The sequence below is a fragment of the Chrysoperla carnea genome, chromosome 3 (assembly GCF_905475395.1).
Source record: "Chrysoperla carnea chromosome 3, inChrCarn1.1, whole genome shotgun sequence".
NCBI classification, from domain to species: Eukaryota; Metazoa; Arthropoda; class Insecta; order Neuroptera; family Chrysopidae; genus Chrysoperla; species Chrysoperla carnea.
This window is the reverse complement of record NC_058339.1, coordinates 86,249,762-86,276,363: the sequence shown is the minus strand read 5'-3', so window position 1 is coordinate 86,276,363 and position 26,602 is coordinate 86,249,762. Positions and strand designations below refer to the sequence as shown.

At 29.4% G+C, this 26,602-nt stretch overlaps 1 protein-coding gene across 1 annotated transcript; it reads right to left on the bottom strand.

Moving 5' to 3' along the window:
• Positions 1 to 2,726: 2,726 nt before the first annotated feature.
• Positions 2,727 to 12,008, bottom strand: LOC123296309. The gene is made up of 5 exons (XM_044877770.1): positions 11,498 to 12,008; positions 8,154 to 8,267; positions 4,560 to 4,713; positions 3,651 to 3,804; positions 2,727 to 2,840 (listed from the first exon to the last, which is right to left on the bottom strand). The coding sequence occupies exons 1-5, from the start codon at positions 12,006 to 12,008 to the stop codon at positions 2,727 to 2,729; spliced, it is 1,047 nt and encodes a 348-aa protein (XP_044733705.1).
• Between the last annotated feature and the right edge of the window lie 14,594 nt (positions 12,009 to 26,602).

The following is a 26,602-nucleotide window of genomic DNA, read 5'->3' as shown; positions in this document are numbered from 1 at the left end:
CTATAAGTCAATGAAACTTCACTCTTAAAGGTACATTTTTAAACAAAAACATAAAACATTGTTTCAAATCATGTAGATATTTCAAGTATTTTTTGTCAACCATGTTTCATGTCCTTTTTAAAAACATACTTAAGTGTAAGTTAAGTTTATTATGTAATGACTTTTTAAATGTGCACTTAAAATGAAAGAAATATTAGTACAAAACATTTAAACTTTTAAAGAGAATAATAATTTATATATAAATGTGTTTTCAAATTCTAAATATTATTATTTTTGTTTCTTCTACGAGATCACACAAAAATCTAATGATTCTTTTTGTCACTACGAAATAATTTGAAATATTTCCAAAAAAGAAAAACGAAATATTTTGTAAATCTATTTGAAATACAAATTTGAAGTATTTTAGAAAAATTTGTTTTACTTTTGTTATTTATATTTTACAATTTTTTCAGTACAGTAGAACCTTGTTAAATCTTATTAATCTCCGGATATAGACTGTAAAGTAAGTGACAGGGGATCGGACGAATTTTTTTTATCACTTCAGATGAAGAATTCTCACTTCAGGAATAGAAAAGTGAACGTGAAGTTGGTTTTTAAAAATCTTTACTAGTATGCAAGATATGAACGTTTCAAATTCCTAATTAAACAAAGAGAAAGATATCCACTAGTGACGTCATACGTGGGTATCGCTATAGAGATTACATATAAAACTTTGTTTTGCTAAAAGGAGATGGGAAACCTTTGAATGCAATCTTTGATTGCTTATAACTTCTTCGTTTTTGAATCAATTTTAATTTCTCTTTCAAATTTTGTCATGGTTTCATAAATTATTGACATAGTTTCATAAGTAATTTCGATTATTCGAATTTCTGTTCGAATATTTGTATTAGTGCTTTTTGGATACTATTTTCGGCTAACAAAGTTTTGTGTTCGTTCCATGCCAATGGTGTACCAATTAAAAGAATTTTCGAGGTTCTACTATATTTTTTGCTTATTTTATGAACAAAGAATTCTTAAATACTAATTTTAAGTATCTTGTCATTTTTTTTTTGTTGTAATTAACAGAAATGTCAATACCTAATACAATCTGTTTCTTCAATTGTTAACAGATTTTTTTCTAAAACAATATTTGTTTGAATGTGGTATGATTTGTTCAAATCTAAAAATATTTGATTGCTGTCTAAACATATAATTTCCGATAGTTATTAAATTTTTTAACAAGTTTTTTATTTATTTGATATTTTCCGATTTCATTTGTTTTTTTTCTATTCCCGAACAAACACACAACTTTAAATTAAATGTTTTATGCTTCAATATGATTTCGGTCAAGTAGCCACTGTGGCCACTCTAGCGCGTAGGTAACGTAATCTGAATGTCCAACTTCCACAAATTTTCGCAGCGTTTGTGATCGTAATTCGGCCAATATCCCGTTTGCAAAAGTTGTCCTTGCGTGAGTCTCTTCTTCATGAAACGGAAAACCAAACTAAACACAAATCAACTGTCTGCTGTGAAATCGGTTATCAAACAAAAGAGTGTTACCAACTTAAAGATAAACCCCGAATAAAAACACTTCTTATAGTTACGTAGCGATCAAGAACATATGTATTAAGGACGTAAAACTGGAGTGCAGAGAGTAGCAGGGAAAAAGGCGCTTATCTAGGTGAAGTCCAGTCCTCTCGGTCGTTGCGTACTTTGTGCTGCGCATCAGGCTGTCTTTTGTTTTCATTTTTTTGTCTTTTTCAATCAATTGAAAGTGATAGAAAACATGTTTTCGTCACTTAGACAGCCTAATGCGTAGTACAAAGTACTCAACGACCGATGACTCGACCCCGTCCAGATAGGCAGCTTATATTTAGCCACGGGCGCTTATAACTTGGCATAGGAGCTTCAAGTCCTTGTTATATATGTTCTTGGTAGCGATATATAAAATTTCATGATTTTCCGATTCATTAATCATAAGTTGTTGAAATTTTAAATTATAATAATAATGGGGATTGACATCCTTTTCTCAGACCACGTCTATAACAAAAGCCACCCACATCATTTTTTTAAAATCTTTATTTATTTATTAAATTACATCCGAATATATAATTAATTTTATGATATGGGTGGAGTCGGTTACTTCGTTGTCTGGTCACAGTGCGATCAATTTACCGCCCCATTAGTCTTTTGTTCTCACTGCCGCTGCATAGATTCGAACCCGCAACCCCTCAGCCGGTAGTCAAAGCAAGTTAGGACGCCTTAACAAGCTCGGCTACTACCCGGTCCCGGAAATTTTGAATTAGGAGTCTTAAATCATCTAGTGGAGCACCTCATCTCCTGTTATACTTTTTTTTGCATAATTATATCGAAAAATTTTCAATTAGTACTATATCCCAACATTTTAGACTTGAACAAGTAGCAGTATAACTTATGTAACAGGATATTTATAATATAAAAATGGACATTTTGACCTTTTTATTTTGTGTGAAAAAAATGTCTGTCAATGGTCAAGTGAGCAATACATTCGTTTATTATCTATCAAATACCATGTTAGCGACTTGTTTATTAAACACATATGTTCAAAACAATTTGAAGTAGGTAGGTATATACTTTGTGAACAGATCGTAACAAAAAAAACTATTTTAAAACCTTAAATCCATATAGCTTTGAGTATTTTATCATAGTGGTTAATTTTGAGTAAGAATATTATGTAGTTCCGATGACTTCTGACTCTGATACAGTTTCTATAATTGTATAACAAGATCTGATAAAATCTGAGAATAGTTTTTATGATCTGTATTTAAATTTGGTAAAATTACATCTTCACGTTCACCATTTAATGAAACCATTGCCAGAACCTAGAAAAGAAGAAATAATAATTTTTATAATAAGTAGATTAACTTTTACGTTAAAGGTCGAAGATTAGAGTTTTTATACTGTGTACATATGTAATATATATCAAGGTATACTAAGACTAGTCCCAAGTTTGTAACGCTTAAAAATATTGATGCTACGAACAAAATTTTGGTATAGGTGTTTATGCAATCATCTAATTAGTCCATTTCCGGTTGTCCGTCCGTGATGAAAACTCTTGCTCGACTTATTGAACTAAAGTATTCAATTTTGCACGATGATTCCCGTGATATCGGGATCGACTCCTTTTCAACCTTGCGTCGTCTCAAAACAACCCTAGGATCGACAATGTCTGAAGATCGGCTAAACTGTTTAGTCTTCGCTCAAAATAGTTTTTTTTTTGTATCTCGCAGAAGTAACTTATTGAAAGACAGTGACTGAATATCACATTTTGACCTTATTAAATGTTCTCTTACTCGAAAAATTATGACCTTTTAAATTTATAAAAAACAGTTAAAAATTTTAATTTATTAAAAAAAATATTAAGCAATGAAGCCTTGAGAAAAGATAGTTTTTTTAATCTTATCATTTTATACAAATCTCTCGGTAATTTCAATTTTCAATGAAAATGTAAAATAATTTGGACCAATCAGTTATTCATTTATTCTTTACAAAAAAAAATAGACACAATTAGAACCGGATATTACATAAGTCATTGCAAATTGATTGATTTATATTCTATATATTAACTTCAATTATATTATCTCTGTCAAATATAATAAAACTAATAGTCTTTTATAAAAATAAATAGGTACCTGTTGTCCCTCAGCTATTTGTGCTTGAATAGAATTAGGCGCCGTTTTGTCCACTGGTATAAGTGGTAATATTGTATCTGTAACTGTACTCACTAAACATGGGTCATCATCCTTTAATACTGATTTGGACAAAGAAGTAGGTGGTTTTTTTGGTCTACAACAAAAGCAAAATATACATTTTATTAATGCCAAATAACATAAGTTATAGTGAAAACTGTTTATAGCAACTTAATTTTAATTCTTAAACATCACTGTAATATAAAAATTAGTATTCGACTGAACTGAAGGTAGTACGAGTGCCAATGCAAGCTTAGACTTTTGGTTGAAATTATTTGTATCTTATTTTCAACTTTGATGATAAATTTTGTCATAACTTTATGAATGCAGACGAAAAATCAGATCCAGTTAATAAGCCACGATCTGCAGTTAATAACAAAACGCCCTGTATACTGTCGCTTATAGAGGTATAGATAAGTAGCAGTCTCACTTATAGAGGTCCATAAGGGAAAAACGACTCTCTCTTACAGAGGTTTCTGTTTCTCGCTAATAGAAGTTTTGGGAGCTTAAAATGACGGATCCTGGCTATTAATCTCACTTAAAGAGTTTTCTCACTTATCCAGTTCTCACTTACCTAGGTTTGACTGTATTTAATTATAAAAAGTGGGCTAAAGCAAATTAAAAATAATAATAATAAAATAAAGAAAATTTTGAAGTTTAATTAAAAATACTTTGCAGTTCGTAAACGGCTAAAATGAATTAAAATTGCTGAAAACCGATTTCTAAAGAAATTCTGGGGATTTCTTTTATTTATATCGAATTAAATTCTTTTTTAAATTATTATATTATCACGATAAACAGTTTTTACTATCCTTATAAATTTTCGAAAAGAGATACTAAAAATAAGCTTACCTGCCTCGTTTAACAACTGCAGGAATTTGTTGCTTTCCCTGAATTTTTCGTTGTGCTGCTTCGACTTCACGAAATAAACTAAATAGTAAATCAGTATTTGCAACACTTATAATACCTTCCGGACGATCTTCAGGTGGTGTTAGTTCTCGAGAATCTAGAAATTAAAAATAGATTCATGAGTTGAAAGAGAAACGGCGAGTGTTTAGGTTTTCTGAACGCCTATTTCATAAAACTGAATAATATTTCTACAACTAAAAAAACTAAAATTAAATAAACATTATGTACCTACAATAAATAATTAATAAATGGAGTAAATGACACAGTAAAAATTTTCGAAATTTTAGAAACTAAATTAAAAAATCTCTAGGGACTGTTTTAACGATCATAAAGTTTGGTCACAATATTCCATTATACATTTATGATGTATATTTTTAAAACAATTAAAAACGTCTCAAAAGAATTGAAAAGGTTGCCTTAATTCGTGCATTTTATGACATAAATTTAGAATTAAAGAATTTCAACGAATAGGAAATTGAAAGAAAATACGTAAAATTGATTTTAAAGCAACTGCCTCAAAACATCAAGGTTGGTTAAGTTTAATAACGCTTCCTTTGTAAGTAAATTTTATTTTCGTAGCTCTGTATCAAACATCTCCGCGATTAACATTCCTTATTATTTGCAGCACCATGCAAACGGTGTAGCCTGGGCTGGATTACTGCATGGGCACGACTGGGCCCAAGTCCAGGGCCCCCAACTACCAAATGAAAAAAAAAATGTGCAAAAAATGTAAAAAAAAAATCAGCTTATTCCATCAGCAAATGTCTGATGGAATAAGCGAGCATGCGACCTTCAATCGTAGATCTCCAAAACTACATAGTTTCGAACAATTAAAAAGTAAAATTTACTGTAAAAATCAGATTTTACTGTCAAAATATTAAAAGAAATTTTAACATACAATGAAACTTGCGTTTAAATTATTTCAATATAATTTAAATAATTTTTCATATTACTCGTAATGGATATATTTTTTTCTTTAAAATAAGAAGAGGCCCCTTACATGGGGACCCCCTATGATTTTCGGTCCAGGGCCCCTCAAATGTTTAATCCGGCCCTGGGCGTAGTGTCCAACTGAATTTAAAATATTGTTCGGAAGTTTAAGACGCTTTTCTATACCGCGATTGGAAACTAAGTATGTAATTTTCGCAAAAATAGCGGATATCGGGTCAAATTTGACTAAAATATTAAAAAAATTGAATTTTTTGTACTTGATGATAAATTTAAAAAATATTTTGAAGTAATCTTTGCAAATTTAAACAACATTTTATGCGAAAATTTGGAACAATATTTCATTCAAATTTTCCTTAAATTTTATATATTTGATCAAATTTGGCTAATAGATTAGAAAAATCGATCGCTTGTACAAAAGGTGACAAAAAATCCCAAAACCAGCTTTTATCAAAATCCAAAAAATTAATTTTTTCTATCATAAGCAAATTTAATTAGACCAAGTATGCACTTGTACTAATTTTAATCAAATTTGGGTTAATTAAGAGGATTTTTTGTACGTAATAATTTTCTAGGTCGATGATGGATAAAAAGATACAAGATACATTAAAATAATATCTATAATTTTTCATATAATGAATGATGTAAACAAACATTAAAAAATTGTATACTTTTGTTTATGTTATATTTTGTTTCAATGTAATATATTTTATTGACTAAAAGTTTTTCTTTACAAAAAAAAAAAAATCAATTGTCCTACATTTGAAATGACCGATAATAATAGCTCAACAACCACACAACCAGCATATAGAATATTATTTGTTACTGTAGTGACCAAGCATTATAGTCCGGGTGCCCATCAGCAAAGATTGCCATTGATAAATAAATACACATCTAACAAGTGAAAACAAACAATTGACTGAGTTAATTGTTGAAATACCATGCATAGTCAGTGTTGATTTCTTTATCACATTACACATATAAACATGTGACACATACATAACTGATAATCAAGTATAGTACATATTATAAAATTTCCGCCTAATTGGCGCCCTCACGGGTAAACAGTGATGTTTACGGAAAAATGTTTCAAACAAAAGTTGTTTAGTTTTTGATAAGGAACATTTAAACTTTTGTTCTATCTCTAACGGTTTGCAAGAAGACCCAATTGACCTATGATGCTCATTTACGAACTTGACCTCACTTTTTACGTCCTGAGTACGCTTTAAAAATTTCAGCTCGATATCTTTTTTCGTTTTTGAGTTATCGTGTCCACAGACGGACGGACGGAGGGACAACCGGAAATGGACTAATTAGGTGATTTTATGAACACCTATGACAAAATTTTTTTCCTTTCATCATTATTTTTAAGCGTTACAAACTTGGGACTAAACTTAATATACTATGTATATTTCATATATACATGGTATAAAAATGAAATTATAGAAAGACAAAATGCCAGTAAAACCCTCAACAAAACAAGGTTTTTTAAGCCCTGATTGCAGCTTATATAGATTTGTATAAATTTAAGAAACTCTGAAAGTTTTTAGAATATTTTTAATACGTATGTGTACAAAAATTGCTTATCTTTAAAAACTTGCTCATTTTAGAATTTAACGATCAAATATCTAATATACCTGGACTAAGCGTAGGTTGTACATGTAAAGCAATTAAAATCGTGTTTAGGTTACACGATGGATGAAATAGTTTGCCACGGTTAACTATCATGTTTGTACATTTTGTAGCTATAACGAAATTAGTCAAATAATCATTTGACTTATGTATTGTGATAGTCACATTGTGATCATTGTATAAAGGTAACGAAAATCACAGTTATGACTACGAGACTTCCGTGGAAAAAAAGAAAATGTAATTTGGGATTAGACTCCAGGGTTGGTGTGCAGTATCATTTGAAATAAGTATTTTTTGATTTAACATGATATAAAACATGGCTAGTAAATTGAATATTTGATGAAATTTTATTTATGCCCACGAGATACATATTTAATGTATAACCAAGGTGTAATTGTTCAGTTAAATATTCTACACAAACATTATTTTACTTAGTCGGAAAATCAATTTTGATAGTATAATTAAACTTACACGTGGTAGACTTTACTAATGTACTTTTACATTGAAACTTTATTATGTGTTGAATTTCTACCACAGGTTATATAGAAGCTAGTTATTCTTGTCCATAATGCACTACAACATCCTTACAAAAATAGGCGGGGGAAGTGCCTCCATTTTAAGGAAAACCGTTTTAGGCTATATCTCCATAACCGTGCACTTAAGACAAAAAATGGTAATAACCTTTATTGTAGACAATTAAATCATTTACTTTTTTTTAAATCACAAAATTTTCTGACGTTCTAACGAATCGGATGCAGAAAACCGCATTCAAATCCGTCTTTCAGTTCAAATTCTAACTTCAGTGCTTCGTTTCTACGACTATTTACATTCTGGTGGAATAATTATGTGAAGGATGGCAATCAATCTTTAAACTAGGCTCACTGTGAAAATAATATTTCGAGTGTATTCTAACGTAGATCAAAACAATAAATAAAATTAGTAATAAAGTGTACTTACTGGCAGCTAATGGCGGTAGAACTGGGTAAACAGTTCCAGGTGATAAAACATTCGTATTATTCGGCTGTTGCCAAAATGATTGTGGCAATGCACGAAGTTTCATCGGTAATGGATCTGAAGAAAAAAAAAACCAATTGAAAAAATCTGAGAAGGTGAAGACGATGGGTTGACAATTTTTTCAGGACAAGTAATGATTTAATAATGTCATTCTTTTTTGCTACTGTTCGATTGCCAGATTTTAATGTAAAAAATTAATGAAAGCTCAAAAAATTGTTTTTAAAAAATTTCCCATTTCGTGGCTGCTATATATTTGATTAACAAAATTTATCATAGAATGTTTGAATTCAGCGATAAAAACAATATTTTATGCTATTTTTAATTTTTTTTAGAACTACAAAATTTCTGAAAAAACCCACATGTGTTTCCGTCTTGAAACTGAAGATAACTTTCTGGAAAAACTGAAGATAACATTCTGGAAAAAACTGAAGATAACATTCCGATTTCATAAAAGTTTATTAATTGGCTGAAAAAGACCATGCATCATTTAAATTTCATGAGGAAAAATGTTTACGTTGTTTCGTAACCACAATTTCCTTATACGTCCACAAACAATGTTAAGATTACAGAAAAAAAATTGATATGATGTATGTAATTAGTAAAATTATCAATTTATTCTTAAAGTTTATTGAAATACTAGCGGCCCCGTTCTGGCTTCGCGGCGATTCTTAACTTTCGTATTTATAATAATATTATGTACTTTTTATATAAAAATATTACATATGCTTGAAGCAGTGCCCTTATATTTGACCCTAGAGACTAAAGCTTGAAAAACTCTGAAACACGTGTTTGATTATTTTCATTTTAGAGGTCACATAAGCAATCTGAGCCATTTCATCAAACTCCAGTAGAATTTTGGTTATGAAGCTCCGAGAAACCTGGGGCTTAAGTCTTAAGGTATATCACCACTTGAATAACTCGGGACTATTTATCGTGCAAAACAAAAAAGGTATGTTTGATAGATGAGTCCTACAAAATTTAAAAAAATCGGAAGAGCTTTCAAAGTCGAGATGCAGCTTACACCTCCCAGAGCCTCCACCATCAAACAAAACAAAACGGAAGTTTTTTGCTGACAGATACGTTCATTTTGCCACGACATTCACTAAACCAGTACATTTATTTTTGGAATTTATAGGCAAAATCACTTAGTGTGTTTATAAGCCCCAGAGTATGTTTAATCTATAAAAAAAAAGCCCAATTTTTTTTCTAACCGGATATTCAAAATATACGTAGCGTTATAACATCTAGGCCTTTACTTAGTGTAAAAAAAATTCATTCTGCTGTCCATTCATCATTCTTAGAGCAGGCACTGGATGGGGCTGAGTGTGCAAAATATGAGTATCCTTTTGTCAATTGATTCTTGATCAGAAAAGAGTATAGATTAATATTGTGAATCTTGCCAGAAACCCTATTGGTCCAAGTTTTGTATTGTATTTGTATTTGTACCCTCCTCCACACAAACAGTTAAATGACATTTTTTTTTGAATCAAGTAAAAGTTACACTTGATTCTATGGGTTACTTAACGTCAAAAGTGATTTTTTCGTAAACTTCTTCGTTTTCGAGATATTAACCGTTTAATGTTTGGAAAAACTCTAAAAAACATTTTCCAAACATTTAACGTTTTAATATCTCGGAAGTTAAATAACCCATAGAATCAAGAGTAACTTTTACTTGATTCAAAAAAATGTCATGTAACTGTTTCTTTGGGGGGTATTAAAAAATTGGACCAATAGGGTTTCTGGCAAGATTCACAATATTAATCTATACTCTTTTCTGATCAAGAATCAATTGACAAAATACGGTACTCATATTTTGTACACTCAACCCCATCCGGAGCCTGTTCTAGTTAGCGGTTTTGTCTTTACGTTGATGAATCAGTCTGTCAGGTTCTCTCTTTACATATTTATTCATATATATTTGTATATAATTTTTCAATGATGGTATTGAATTAAAAATTTATAAAGTTCGTGACAAAACTATGTATTTTCATGAAGGACAAAGGTCATTTGTAGATATTTATAAGAATTACCCATACTTTCTACGATTTTTTCGATGTGATAAAATATATATTTTATGAATATTTTATTTGTTTAAAATTCTTCTTGTTTTTTCTACCTCCGGTTTCGTACAATCGAACTTTTTTTTTTTAAATTTTTATAATCCCTAAGTCTCGCAAAGTAATTTAAACTATTGATTTTCGTTAAAATTTCTAGTTAAAAATATTCGTGTTTCAAGCATTTGATGAACTATACTATGACGTAGTCACGTAATCAATCCAAATTTAAATTTTAAAACGTCATGTGATTTACCAAATTTGAATTAATTCAAATATTTTAGAATAGTTTAAATTGATTACATTCACTTAAGAGAGACATTAATTTGTGGGTTGAGTGAATAAATTATAGCACATTATTTCCTGTAAATTTCCCCAATTTTTATAAAAATTATTTAAAAAAAAAAAAAAAAAAAAACAGAAAAGGAATTATTCCAATCAAATTGTTACAATGTGGGAAAATTCAAAGTAAATTGTTACCCAAACATCTGTTTAGTGAGGTTGCAAAGCTATTAGCCGAAAGGATTAGTTTTTATAATCATCCAAAATGGTTATCGCATAGGAGAAGATGTTTATACAGTCTTTTTAAGTTGACATATGCTTAAAACTAGAAAAATAACTTCTTTCGATTAAAATGCTTCAAGCGAAAACAGTTGGGTGTGTAGGCGCACATCTTACGCAGACATTAAACTTGACCTAGGAAATCAAGCTCAATGAAATGGTCACTCTACTCCACAACTCGATAATCGATAGATAGATTAGCCTCTGAAATTGAGGAAGTGATAAATAAATTATCAGCAGAAAGGTGGTAAAACACATATATGGTATCACAATGGGCTCTATAGCCTAAGTGTGACCTTCGTGGACAGCCAATATAACTAACCTAATCATATGCCAACTTAAAAAATACACCCAGAACACAAGGTTTGAGTGTAAAGGGCGGCAAATATAATTTTGGTTCGGAGTGGTTAAATAGCTAGATCGGTCCCTGGATTTTGACAAAAACTGGAGCAATTCAGATTAGCTTATCATTTAGTATCCAGACCCTTTTGGTGCTCTTGATCCAAAGATTTGAAGGAGTAATAACCAGGGACGGTTATCATATGGGAAAAAAAGTTTTTCGTAGTTTTTTCGTTGTTCGTGGTTGAATAAACTTCGCTCTATATCGGTTAATTTGTTCTAAAATTGGTACTTAACATTTTTTAGAAGATAATGGAAGAAAAATAAAAATACCTCTCTTAGGTTTAGCACGAGGAGAATTAATTTTCGAACTTTTCTTATTCGATCCAGTTTTTTTCTTAACATTCTTTTTCTTTTTTAATCTAAGATTTCCATTCAAATCATAATCCTGACTTTTGATTTGATCCTTATCTGCTTCAATAATCGATGATTGTTCATCCTCAATAGATTCCAATTTCGTATGTCCATGATGATCAAACCCTGGCATTCGAACATAATCATTGGTAAGTGAGAAATCTGAGGAACATGTACTACTTGCATCATCTGTTAATGAATTCACTGCATCATATTCAAAGAATGTGGGTGTTTTTGGAAAGAGTACATGAGATTGCCGTTTTTTCTTTTCTAAAATCTTTTGTTTCTTATTTAATAATTTCCGTTCAGCATACGATACTTTTCCACCAGTTGCATGCAAACGATGATTTTCATTATTATTTTCATCTTCGTTATCACTTTCGGTAGCACACTTCGATGATGATAATTTTGACGAATTGTTATCACTCATTTTTTATTCCATTTTTTTATTTTTCTAAATTAATTAAATTTAATTTTCGCTTAATTGTTTATGTAAATATTTTTTATTCAACTGAAATTATTTAACCCATTATTATTAAATTTTATATGAATTCAAGGTCATTTATAATAATAATTCAAGATCATTATGACGTCACTGATTCGTATTTTTCGGATTCATTTATTTAAATGCATTTTAAATAACAATTTTTAACAAAAATATTTTTTTTAAATTAATTTTCCAAAATTTTAAACATTTTCTGGTGATGGTATATCAATTTTTTCATATTTTATTAAATAAATTTTTGAAATGGCAATCTTTTTAAATCGATTATATTTATCTTTAACGGTTTTTTTCACAAGTTTCACTGTAGGCATTGTTTTTAAAATTAAAATTGATTTACACCCAAATTAAAAAAAAAAATAAAAGCCTCTTTTTTTTTATTTTCAACTTGAAAATTTATACCGTTTTGTAATAACGAAAAATAATAACGGAGTATTTAAATTATTTTATGTATACGAAAAACTGGAGTCGTTAACACGTATGTATTATATTGTTAATATTATATATGTGTTGTATGTATTATTTTACGATTATAACGTGTTGCAACGCCGTTTCCTTGACAACGTCAATTTCCACCAATCATAATAAACTTTTCATTTTCTATAAGACATGAAGTAATATATTAATATGTATGTATATAAACATACCTGCTAGGTGTATAAGTAACGGAACTTGCCAAGCTTTTTTTTTGTATTTCACAGGTAATTTTCTTCGTATGTATATGTCGTTGCTTTTCATTTAATTTTTAGCATTCCGTTGCATAAAAGTGAAATATTAAAACAACAATTTTTGAATTGTAAAAGTCATCAAGTTCAAAAATTCGATTTTTTTAATAACACAAGCAATTTTGATCCGATCTTATTGGAATTTTTTTTGAAACCCACTAATTTTGGGTCATTCTTTTCAGCTGTGATGTCAGTTTTTCGCTAGTTATCACTTATGTGCTTAATTCCGAAACCAGACCTCCACATTCTTGAAACCTATTAGTGCTAGGTTAATTTTACCACAAATTTGAAAAGTACGGCCCAAATTAAGTAGGATTACATACTTTGTTTATCAAAATTGGATAAAATTTCGATGTAATAGAGCAAAATTAAATATTTTGAATTTTGATGACGTCATCAAGTTCAAAAATTTGATTTTTTTAAAAAACACAGCCAATTTTGATCCGATCTTTTTGGAATTTTTTTTGAAACCCACTAATTTTGGGTCATTCTTTTCAGCTATGATGTCAGTTTTTCGCTAGTTATCACTTATGTGCTTAATTCCGAAACCAGACCTCCACATTCTTGAAACCTATTAGTGCTAGGTTAATTTTGACCAAAAATTTGAAAAGTATGGCCCAAATTAAGTAGGATTACATACTTTGTTTATCAAAATTGGATAAAATTTCGATGTAATAGAGCAAAATTAAAAATTTTGAATTTTGATGACGTCATCAAGTTCAAAAATTCGATTTTTTTAATAACACAGGCAATTTTGATCCGATCTTATTGGAATTTTTTTTGAAACCCACTAATTTTGGGTCATTCTTTTCAGCTATGATGTCAGTTTTTCGCTAGTTATCACTTATGTGCTTAATTCCGAAACCAGACCTCCACATTCTTGAAACCTATTAGTGCTAGGTTAATTTTGACCAAAAATTTGAAAAGTATGGCCCAAATTAAGTAGGATTACATACTTTGTTTATCAAAATTGGATAAAATTTCGATGTAATAGAGCAAAATTAAATATTTTGAATTTTGATGACGTCATCAAGTTCAAAAATTTGATTTTTTTAAAAAACACAGCCAATTTTGATCCGATCTTTTTGGAATTTTTTTTGAAACCCACTAATTTTGGGTCATTCTTTTCAGCTATGGTGTCAGTTTTTCGCTAGTTATCACTTATGTGCTTAATTCCGAAACCAGACCTCCACATTCTTGAAACCTATTAGTGCTAGGTTAATTTTGACCAAAAATTTGAAAAGTATGGCCCAAATTAAGTAGGATTACATACTTTGTTTATCAAAATTGGATAAAATTTCGATGTAATAGAGCAAAATTAAAAATTTTGAATTTTGATGACGTCATCAAGTTCAAAAATTCGATTTTTTTAATAACACAGGCAATTTTGATCCGATCTTATTGGTTTTTTTTTGAAACCCACTAATTTTGGGTCATTCTTTTCAGCTATGATGTCAGTTTTTCGCTAGTTATCACTTATGTGCTTAATTCCGAAACCAGACCTCCACATTCTTGAAACCTATTAGTGCTAGGTTAATTTTGACCAAAAATTTGAAAAGTATGGCCCAAATTAAGTAGGATTACATACTTTGTTTATCAAAATTGGATAAAATTTCGATGTAATAGAGCAAAATTAAAAATTTTGAATTTTGATGACGTCATCAAGTTCAAAAATTCGATTTTTTTAATAACACAGGCAATTTTGATCCGATCTTATTGGAATTTTTTTTGAAACCCACTAATTTTGGGTCATTCTTTTCAGCTATGATGTCAGTTTTTCGCTAGTTATCACTTATGTGCTTAATTCCGAAACCAGACCTCCACATTCTTGAAACCTATTAGTGCTACGTTAATTTTGACCAAAAATTTGAAAAGTATGGCCCAAATTAAGTAGGATTACATACTTTGTTTATCAAAATTGGATAAAATTTCGATGTAATAGAGCAAAATTAAAAATTTTGAATTTTGATGACGTCATCAAGTTCAAAAATTCGATTTTTTTAATAACACAGGCAATTTTGATCCGATCTTATTGGAATTTTTTTTGAAACCCACTAATTTTGGGTCATTCTTTTCAACTGTGATGTCAGTTTTTCGCTAGTTGTCACTTATGTGCTTAATTCTGAAACCAGACCTCCACATTCTTGAAACCTATTAGTGCTAGGTTAATTTTGACCAAAAATTTAAAAAGTATGGCCCAAATTAAGTAGGATTACATACTTTGTTTATCAAAATTGGATAAAATTTCGATGTAATAGAGCAAAATTAAAAAATTTGAATTTTGATGACGTCATCAAGTTCAAAAATTCGATTTTTTTAATAACACAGGCAATTTTGATCCGATCTTATTGTAATTTTTTTTGAAACCCACTAATTTTGGGTCATTCTTTTCAGCTGTGATGTCAGTTTTTCGCTAGTTATCACTTATGTGCTTAATTCCGAAACCAGACCTCCACATTATTGAAACCTATTAGTGCTAGGTTAATTTTGAACAAAAATTTGAAAAGTATGGCCCAAATTTAGTAGGATTACATACTTTGCAGGGTTCGAAAATATCCGATATTTATTATAAATATCAAAATATCGGATATTTTTTTATATATATCCGATATATAGCAAAATTTTGATATTTAAAAAAAAACTAAAATGTTTTAAAGGTTTTATTTACTTAGGCACTTCAAATCAGACAAATGAAACCAAAACATAAAATATTCTTCAAGATCAGGCAAAATCAAATAAAAAAAATAAAATTTTTATAAATAAAAATCAACTTTAAAACAAAAAACAATTTAATAAATTGTTATCAGTCAATGGTCAAAGCTACACTAAGGCAACAAAACAATAAACATTACAAATAATAACTCTAGAGTATAGTCAGTCTTTTAGTTATCAAATCAGTCATCAGTCATTCGTAATAAACTGTTATTGTGCGTGGTTTGACTGCAAGGAAGATAAAGCCAGATCATCTTCCGATTCTGAATCTAACTTTAACTTACTCTTTAGTAACGAACTTTTTCTGACACGACACGATTCGAGCTTAGTATTAGTAGGTTTTAACTCTACTCCAATGCCATCAAAATTTGGGAAGTAGAAGTACGGTAACAAACGCCAAAAATTACTAAATAATATTAAATTTTTTTAAATCATTTTTTTATTGATATATATCATAAAAATTCACGTGATATATATGGGATATATATCGGATATATATATCATGATATATATCCGTTGGTATATATCCTCGAACCCTGATTTCAACTGACTGATTACTTTATAGACCAAGAGCCAGTGACCAATTTTAGGTGGTCATTTCAAATGTCACGAAACTTTTCATAGTAAAACCTCAATACCAACAGATACTGAAAAACCACTTCTGGCAGTCATGTGTGGCCGGGATGGACTACCCAAAATTTTTTAAAGAGGGTAAGAGATAGGGTTTATTTTTGTTAAAGTATAAGTCATAAAATTTTAGGAAATTACTTTCGACAATATTTTTACTTCATACAATTTTTGCAAGAACATTTACAATTGCTCCTAATTGTTGCCAGAACGCTATAAATATTTATTTAAAAAATCCAATTTTGTCATTTCATCAGTATTGAAATTTTAAAAGATTAAATAAAATAAATTAATAATTCATAATTTTCAATTGAATTAGCAAAAAATGCAAATTCTAAAACGCTACCTAGATAAGAAGTAGAACATTTTTTTGTTAGTTAAAATATAACCCATTTTATGGGCATTTCAATGGCTTGGAGATATGGGCAGTTCATATGTTTTTTATCAGAATGCAGGTAGGCTGAGGTTGTCAAAATGGTTTTGAATAAACTAAAAATAAAATTTTTTTTAATGAAAATTTTCCAAAACATTGATTATTCTGACTGCTTGTTGACAAGCTAATCATTTCATATTGATTTTTAAATCCTAGTCAACGTAGCGAAGTGGTGAGTAAGTTAATAATAAAGCAATATTTTAAGGCAAGGGATGTCATGAAATTTCAAAGATTACTTGTCATCAATTTTTATCGCTTCATATAAATTATAAAAAAGAGATAGTTTTATATCGAAAATCGATTATGGTTGAAATAACAAAAACAATTTTCTATTGTGTTAGAATTTTTGCAAATCAATGACAAATAATACCTATCCATTCATTACCTATAATATAATATTATATTAAATAAAGTAATTTATTATGTGTCCAATAATTTTATATAGAGATTATTATACATTTGTTAGTTTGTAACAAGCTGACTGCCCTTGAAACGTATTGTCCAATTACATTTTCGTGGAATATTATTTCTAATGAATAGGTAGGGGAAGGTAGTCTAAAATGATCCCCCTAAGCAAAAATGTAATTTATAGCCAAACTATTCGACATATGTACAACGTCGAAATATTTTCGATTTCTTTATTCAAATGTTACAATATCCTTATATAAATTTCTTTTGATCTGTTCAAATTTTTAGAACTATTCAATATTTCTCAAAAGGGATCGTTTTGATCGACCTTGTAAGGATAGTGGGTATAACGATTTCATTGCATTTTTTAGCAAACAGTTCACATAAACTATTAACTATTCTTTTACATTGCATCAACGATTAGTATAAAAACAAAAATCACTGGTAAATTCATCTAAATCAACACATTCAAGACCCGTGGAATGATGGGAGATCATTTTATCTATTATAATTTAATCCACAAAATAGGGATCATTTTAGCCTATATAAAGGGGATGATTTTACCCGTAACGACATATTTGAATTTCGTCTTAAAATTTATTATACGCCTATGAAAATGTGTTATAATATTATTAAAAATCAACAAAAGCCAAGAGTAAAAACAGCCAGTCGGCAAAAACTAAAAAAGAAATTTTACGTTGAAATGTGTCTTACCATAAATCATAAGCAGTAAAATTAATATTTTTGCAACGAAACACAAATTAGCTTATACATCACCATAAGTTTTTGTTGAACGATTAATTTGATCGCGTGGAAACCATCTATCGATAAAGAAAGATCTATGAACTAGAAAGCTTTTATGGTTTACTTAAAACAACGAGGAATCATTTTACCCTAGAGGGATCATTATAGACCACTTTCCCTTATTTCTAGTTTTTCTAATAAATACATATAATTATTATACATAAATAGTTAATACATTTAAAATATCATAATCATTAATCAAAGTAGTATTTTAATTCAAGTAAGTTTATAGACAATACTCTCATATTCTCGAATTTTATAGAAAAAAATCAATAATTTGTTTTGGAATCAACAAAAATTCATTTAAACTACGACAATTATATAATTATATAATTATAAAGTACGAAAAACTTGCTGCTCTTTTTTTTTAATTTGAAAGATTTAATCGGGATAGTTATGATATTTGTTTCAATTTAGATAGAAGCGGAGATAAGTACAATGAACATGTTTTATTTCTGGCAAAATTCAAAGCACCCAAGCTTTAAATTTAGAAAAACTGAAAAAATATTCTTACATTTTGTTGCTTCAAAAATGAATAGGGTATCGGACTAAATTTTTTTCATTACTTCAGATGAAGAATTCTCACTTCACAAATAGAAAAGTGAAGTTGGTTTTTAAAAATCTTTACTATTATACAAAGAGGAAGATACGTGCTAGTAGTGACTTCATACGTGGGTGTCGCTATAGAGATTATCTACTCATAAAACATTGTTTTGTTAAAAGGAGATGGGCAACCTTTGAATACAATCTTTGATTGCTTATAACTTCTTCATTTTTTAATTAATTTTAATTTCACTTTCAAATTTTGTCATGGTGTCAAGTCTATTTTTACATTTTTATGGGTAATATGACCAATTCGGCATCAGGATTATACCCTACTGTGTTCTGATTACGGTAATTGAAATAAATTGTTAATATCCGATCAATATCGATAATTGATGAAGTATTCTCAAAAAGACTATAAAAAGTAGTTTCATATAGAACAAAATTAATCGATTGAATTTTGATTATATCTTTTAGTTCACAAAAATCAATTTGATTAGCATGCAAATTTTTGAAAGGAATGAATATATAATTTAATGAATTCGTGTGGCGTCATGTTATTAAATTTTAATAACACATGCTCACCATATGTTTTTAAATATTAATTATTATTTATATGAGTGCGTTATTCTAATTAATAAAGAAACAAACAAAAAAAAACCCATAGTTTTTAAAAATATTACAATGTTACATAATAAATGCATTTAAATTTGCATAAAAGGCATGCAACTGACGACTAAATTATGTTATTCTAACAAAATTGTTACACTTCGAACATACACATATAGCATAGGGGAGGGTGTAGCAACAAAACTTATATTTACATATAAAGCCATACATAGAAAAATAAGAATGGAAATTTTCTCTTGTTTATAACAATTTTATTCTTCAACAATATGTATTTAGTTCAGAATTTAAATAATAAACAAGTGAAAACAAACAATTGACTGAGTTAATTGTTGAAATACCATGCATTGTCAGTGTTGATTTCTTTATCACATTACACATACAAACATGTGACACATACATAACTGATAATTAAGTATAGTACATATTATAAAATTTCCGCCTAATTAGCGCCCTCACCGGTAAACAGTGATGTTTACGAAAAAATGGTTCAAACAAAAGTTGTTTAATTTTTGATAAGGTACATTTTTTACATTTAAATTTTTGTTCTATCTCTAACGGTTTACAAAATGGGTCCTACGGACCCAAGATCCAATTGTCCTATGATGCTCATTTGCGAACTTGACCTCACTTTTTACGTCCTGAGTACGCTTTAAAAATTTCAGCTCGATATCTTTTTTCGTTTTTGAGTTATCGTGTCCACAGACGGACGGACGGAGGGACAACCGGAAATGGACTAATTAGGTGATTTTATGAACACCTATGACAAAATTTTTTTCCTTTCATCATTATTTTTAAGCGTTACAAACTTGGGACTAAACTTAATATACTATGTATATTTCATATATACATGGTATAATAACTATCGATAAAAACGTGGGAACTATGATACATAATGTATGAATCATCGTACAACAACATAATGTACCATTATGGAACATACCAAAATATATCTTGAACCACCTCCCACCGATTGTATACGAATGCACGATTTTCAAAATTTAATCGTTTGTTACATATTTCTCTTTCAAGGAGTCCGGTACTCTGAGCATGAGCTTCGCCAAGGGGGGCCAAATAGGAGTAAAATTAATGAAAAAATAAGCCTAATTTTCACGATTTTTCTTCTTTTACGCCAGTCAAATCCTACATTAATATTGCAAAGAGCGATGTAAAGCTCCTTTTTTTGTATGTTATTTGGACCCCATATAAGGAGTGTGAAACCACGTTTTGCAAGCAAAAAAAAAAGTTATGCTACAGGCGTAATATGTGCAATAAAAATTTTCGGACTTTTTTCAGTTTTTGCAGTTCAACTCAAAAACTATGAGCTTCGGGCATTAGTTGCTAGTATAATTTTGAAAGTATACTAAGTTTGGAAAAATTGAAGCCGACACAGTTCTGTAGTATAGTTTTTGAGATATGATGCTTGAAAAATTTCAGAAATGCCAAAATTTTGAGTTATGCTTATGTTAAACCGTTAGAGATAGAACAAAAGTTTAAAGGTAAAAAATGTTCCTTATAAAAAATAAACAACTTTTCTTTGAAAAAAATTTTCGTAAACATCATTGTTTTTTCCTGCAGGGACAAATTAGGGCAAAAGTTTGTGTCTCCAAAAATATAAAAGATAGAGAGATGAAAATTTGTAAGTAGCTTCAACTTGCAAGCCTTATGAAAGCTTTTTGAAAAACATCAAAAAAAGTTTTCCAGAAAATACTTCGAAAAATTTTCGACAACAAGTATAAATGGGCGGCTGGAAGGCGATATAAAACTGCTTTTTTGGTATGTTATTTTGAAACCTTAGGAGAGTGTAAAACTTCGTTTTGCAAGCAAAAAAAAGTTATGCTACCTGCGTAATACGTGAAAAACGAAATACTTCACTTTTTGAAGTATTTTTTAGAAAATTAATTTACTTTTTTTCATAATTTTTTTCACAACTCTCGCAAGTTGAAGCTACCAACAAATTTTCATACCTCTTTCTTTTATATTTCTGTCGAAAATGGACACCCAAGTTTTGACCAAATTTGCCCCTGCAGGAGGAAACAATGATGTTTAAGAAAAATTTTTTCAAACAAATATTGTTTATTTTGGTAAGAGGAACATTTTTTACATTTACTTTTGTTCTGTCTCTAACGGTTTAACAAAAGCTTAACTCAAAATTTTAGCATTTCTGAAATTTTTCAAGCATCATATCTCAAAAACTATTAGACATACGGAACTGTGGGTAGGCTTAAATTGTTCCAAATTTAGTATATTTGCAAAATGATATTAGCAACTAATGCCAAAAGCTCATAGTTTTTGAATTGAACTACAAAATTGAAAAAAGTCCGAATATTTTGCAGTATTTCTCGTCTCACCCCTGTAGCACAACTTTTTTTTTAATACATACCAACATGATTTTGCATATTTGAAACTTTACCTCCTCAAAATTTAACGTTTAAACCTGAAACTATAATTTAGAATAGTCAGCTAGTAAACAGAATGTTTCAAGGTATATTGGAATCTAGGAGTCTAGGTACTACATCTTTCCATACCGCTTATTTATCAGGTAGAGTTTGATCCACCCTAGTTCCAGATTCCATTGTGTATAACATACAAATTGAATAGCGACAAGTACTTATAAACACAAATACTTCATAGAAAGCGCTAGAATCTGGTTGTTTGTTGAATTGAGGAGTCTACATGATTATTTTAACTTATGTGTTATAAAAAGCAAAAAGACACACCTAGAAACATTAAATTAATTATTTCTATATGAAAAAAATGTATATATTTGAGTAAAACGTGAGTTATGAATACTACTAATACAAACCATCAACATAAAAAAAATTTAGTTTGAATGAATTTTAACGAAAAAAAATCTCTAGCAGCACTGACTTTATTGTAGATACTATAGACTTATATAATGCTCCTTATATTTGAAGTATAATGTGGAAAAATTCTAATTTTTCTGCGCAGTGTTTTTAAAAATATTCGCAATAAAATCGTTTTAAAAAAAATTTAATAGAAATCATTTATCTAGAAAATAACGCTTTCTCGGCTATAAGTGTATTTAGAAATTGTCATTATTTCAACTTATCATTTGATAAAGTCCTGCTCTTATAACTTGAACCAGCCTGCTTGACCTGACCAAACAGTTTTACAGACCTGGGTGGACCTTGGCCTCCTCAATAAGTTACCTCTATAGCATTCTGATTTTTGTCTTGGAAAACCATTTGGGCCTATCTATCCTTGTTTTGTAAACTTTATCATTTAGTATAGGGATTAAAAACTTATCTCTGCATTTTATCAGATTCTCCATTTCTCGATCAAATTTCTAAAATACATGAAGGGTATTACTCCCTTGAAAGTTCTGTTATCAATTACAAGATCTATAGTTTTGTCTGATGACACGATCATGTGCTGTGTTTTTTTCCAATGATTATGAGACGGACCACCCTGTATGCTAGATTCAAAATTAACTGAGAGTGAATGTCAGTACTATAAGTACAGTTTTAATTTTTTTTAAATAGACTTGCAGTTGATATAATGTAATTCTGTTGAAAATTCTGGGTACAAAAATTTAATTACGATAATTGAGGAAATAAATAGAAAAGGTTGATATAATTAGATTAAACGACCGTCGTAATTTAACCAAAATTTAGATTCGTATGGAAGTCACAATGCCAGAAGCAGCATATTGTGACTTCCATATTGTTGACCAGAAATACGCTATGAATATATCTCGTGTTGTTTGCTACATTTCTTATTCCAATATAATCAATCAAATAACAATCACAAATAATGTTTTATCAGTACCTACGCAAAAAAGCGTTAAAGTAGATAGAACTATAACAGCTTTTAAAAAGCTCTAAGTGTTCGACATCAAGTTGGAATAATATTTATTAGAATAACATTTCTAAATTTTAAATAACATGAATGTGGTTGTTTAACACTTTTAATAAATGGGTCAAATCTATTCCAAAAAGCTCATATATTTAAAGTTTGTTTACGTTTTAGGGATGAGATATAATTGTATGGACAATGATGTGGGTGTTGGCCTGGCTAGTCTTAATTTATAAGGTTTGTGACTATTAATCCTTACATAATTAACATAATACACACCTTCATTCGAATACAGGTTGCTTTCATAAAATTATCACGCCTGTCAACTTTTTCCTCTACGAATATTTTTACTTGAAGTCTTTCTTTAATTGCGTAGCTGGCTTAAATGACAACGCGCAAGACTGTCTTTAACCTTTTGGGGTCGAGAAATTTTTGGTCCAGCTAATCTTCTATCTGTGAGACTAATTTTTTGGCCGAGTCAATCTTAAATACACGAGAACCTTTTGTTTTGGTTGAACCAATCTTCTCAACTTTCCAATCTACGGGGACTATAGCAGCAATACCATTTTTTTGTGAACAGAGCATCTTCGCCCTTTTATCAATAGTGCTTAAAAGGAAAGTCGAGGCAGAATTTTCGTCGAAAACGATATTAAATTTCCATATGTTAAAATAAAAAATGGAAAACTCTTTTTGTTTGTTCGTACGATGTTTAAAAAATAAATTATATTTATCAAAAGTAAAGAGGAAACATTTCGAGCTTCCACTTAAAATAAGCGCGAATTTTAAAGTACAAAATAAGTTTTTTTTTTTTTAAAAAATATTAGGATATGTTCCCACCCGGTAAAACAAGTATTTGTATATTATGTCTGTTTCATTAATCAGCAAATCTTCGTTGCGTGCAGAACCAAAGTCAGTGCCGCTAGCGAAAATATTTATAATTTTAGGTTTCATACTATGGTTATATCGTTAAAAGTTTTAATATAGGCAATATTATTACATAAATGATGAAGTCAGTGAGTGAAAATTAATAATATAATAGGGAATCGGACTAAATGTTTTTTATCACTTCAGATGAAGAATTCTCACTTCATGAATAGAAAAGTGAAGTTGATTTTTAAAAATCATTACTAGTATGCAAGATATGAATGTTTAAAATTTCTAATTAAACAAAGAGAAAGATACCCACTAATGACAAACTTTGTTTTGTTAAAAGAAGATGGGCAACCTTTGAATGTAATTTGATTGCTAATAACTTCTTCGTTTTTTAATCAATTTTAATTTCACTTTCAAATTTTATTATGGTATCAAGTCTAGTGTTACATTTTATCGGTTATATGGCCAATTCGACATCAGGATCATCTCCTATTGTGGTGCTAGAAAGGTTCTGCACGTAATGAATATATGTATCGAATGTAATATTGACATGTAGGTAATAGAAAATTTATTAAATGTAACATATGTTATTATAATAAATTTATATCTTTAAATTAATCAATTAACTAAAAAAACTAAAATGAGAGTCTTTAATATGATTATATTTATTTTATAAAGATTACGATCATCAATCGTGAAATAAATATTTATTACATAATTTAATAAATAACCAACCACTCAGACTTATGTACAAACAAGTTTATAATAATAGTTTTACTTTTTTTATCCATATTGTATAGTGCGAAAATTTAATTTAGCTAATGGAAAATATAGTGTCAGTCAGGAAGAACGCATACATAATCAATAAATAAGAGCTGTGGACATTTGAATTATTTTACTTGGAACTAAAAACTTATTAAACTGCATTTCTTATTCCAAGAGTCGCTAATTTACCATAATTTAAAATTTTTTGTTAAAGTTTATATCAAAAAAAAAAAAAAAAATATACATAGATATTTTCACAGTTTCAAACCAATACGATAATTGGAAGGAGGTGATTTATAAGATTTGTTTAAAATATTTGTTACATTTTGTTCGCTTTCGTATTTCCCGATTCACTCTGTATAATGGTTATAGCAAGTATTTTGTTATATCAAAGCACGCTATAATATACAATATCAACAAATTTAATTTACCTTCGCATAATTACTGGGACTAGAATGCAATAATAGTTCAAAGTGTTTTGCTTAAAATGGACTCCAGGCACAGGAAAAAATAAAAAATTAGTATCTGAAAGATATGTTTTCTTCTCTAGAAACCTTCAACGCTCCACCATAAAACCGTCAGCGAAAAAATGCCCTCGAAAACACACACACACATGTGACACAATTTGAAGTAGTATACATTAATACGATTGGGATTTTCCGACCGATTACAAAAACTTCTCTTTATTAGGAGGTTAATACAAACATTAATTCTGAATAATACAATTCCTTCTCTAAGATCCTAAGAACTTCAAACGCTTCCAACATAACTGCACGGTAAGAAATTTTTTGTGGATATCACTAGGATCAGTATCGGTGTGAACGCCATATTGATTTGATCATTCAGGGAATAGTATATCACAATACTTCTGGTAAATAGCTCTATTCAATACTGTAATATTACTTATACTAACATAGATACTATAATATTTGTATATATGTATACCATACCAGCATTGCAGTAAACGCCATACATTTCTTACCGTGTAAATATCTAAGTTGAGAAATATATATGTGTTGACTAAAGTGGAAGGAATTGTGCGAGAGAAACATGAAGCTCATATAATAATAATAATAATGGGGTTTTACCTTCGTTCCTCAGGCATTTAAGGCTCTAACAGAGGCCACCCACATCATTATTTTTACAATTAATCAATACATACAATTACATTTTCATGATGTAGATGGAGGCGTTTACTTCGTTCTTATCCAAGTGACGACAGTGTGCTAAATTTACCGGCCCATTAACTGTTTTTGATTACACTGCCGCTGTCTAGGTTCGAACTTGCAACCTCCTAGCCCCAGTGGTCATAGCACGCTAAGACGCCTGAGTTACCTCGGCCACTGAACTCGACGTGAAGATAATATGTATATAAAAAATTAGTTTTCCATTTATTCAAAAAAATAAAAGATGGTTCGCTACGATTCCGAAAAATGTGGGAAGTGGTTGGGATATAATCTTGTAAGAAAACAGGATATGGAAGCACATGTTTTTCTGCATTTTGGCAGTTGAATGAAAATCTACTCAATCATATCAAAATCATCTGTTTTGTAGTATTTGAAGAAATATCAGCTTCATATTGATAAAGGGTAAGTAACTTGGTAGTCTAAATTAGAACTGCTGAATACGGGTCCACTTCCTGTTTTAATTAGTACGAATTATTATCGCCAGTTGGCGGGGCTTGAACTCACAGTTATCAATAGTGAATTTAAAAACATTTTATTGATCAAAATTTCTTGTTGTAAAAAATCGTTTTGTGGCTCAATGCAAGACATAATTTTACGATTTAATTCATCAAAATCGATTTAAAATTGCAATTTAATGAACATAATAAATTTTACTTTCATTAATTCCATATACATAAATCAAATATTATTGTTATCAAATAATAAAATATTTTTACAGTTGCAAAATGTCTTCTATAATCTTGAATATTATATCAAAGAAATATTTATTATTTATTTATTGCATAAATTATTTTTAAGGTATTGTTGTGTTGACGTTATTATGATTATTATTGTTCAAGATTAAAATCTTTAAAAAATAAACTATAAAGAATTATTTTATATAAGAGTCACGTAGTTAATATGATTTTATTTTACAGTGAATATCGATAAATCATTTTATTTACAAGTCATAATAATTAAAACTAGCCGATCCGTGAGGAATTCCGCAATGTGGTATCC

Excerpts from the sequence above, each read along its gene's own strand:
- LOC123296309 (XM_044877770.1), bottom strand. The coding sequence starts at position 12,008 with ATGAGTGATAACAATTCGTCAAAATTATCATCATCGAAGTGTGCTACC. Across the intron at positions 4,714-8,153 it reads TCTACCGCCATTAGCTGCCA|ATTCTCGAGAACTAACACCA; the intron begins GTAAGTACACTT and ends TTTAATTTCTAG. Across the intron at positions 2,841-3,650 it reads AAATAGCTGAGGGACAACAG|GTTCTGGCAATGGTTTCATT; the intron begins GTACCTATTTAT and ends CTTCTTTTCTAG.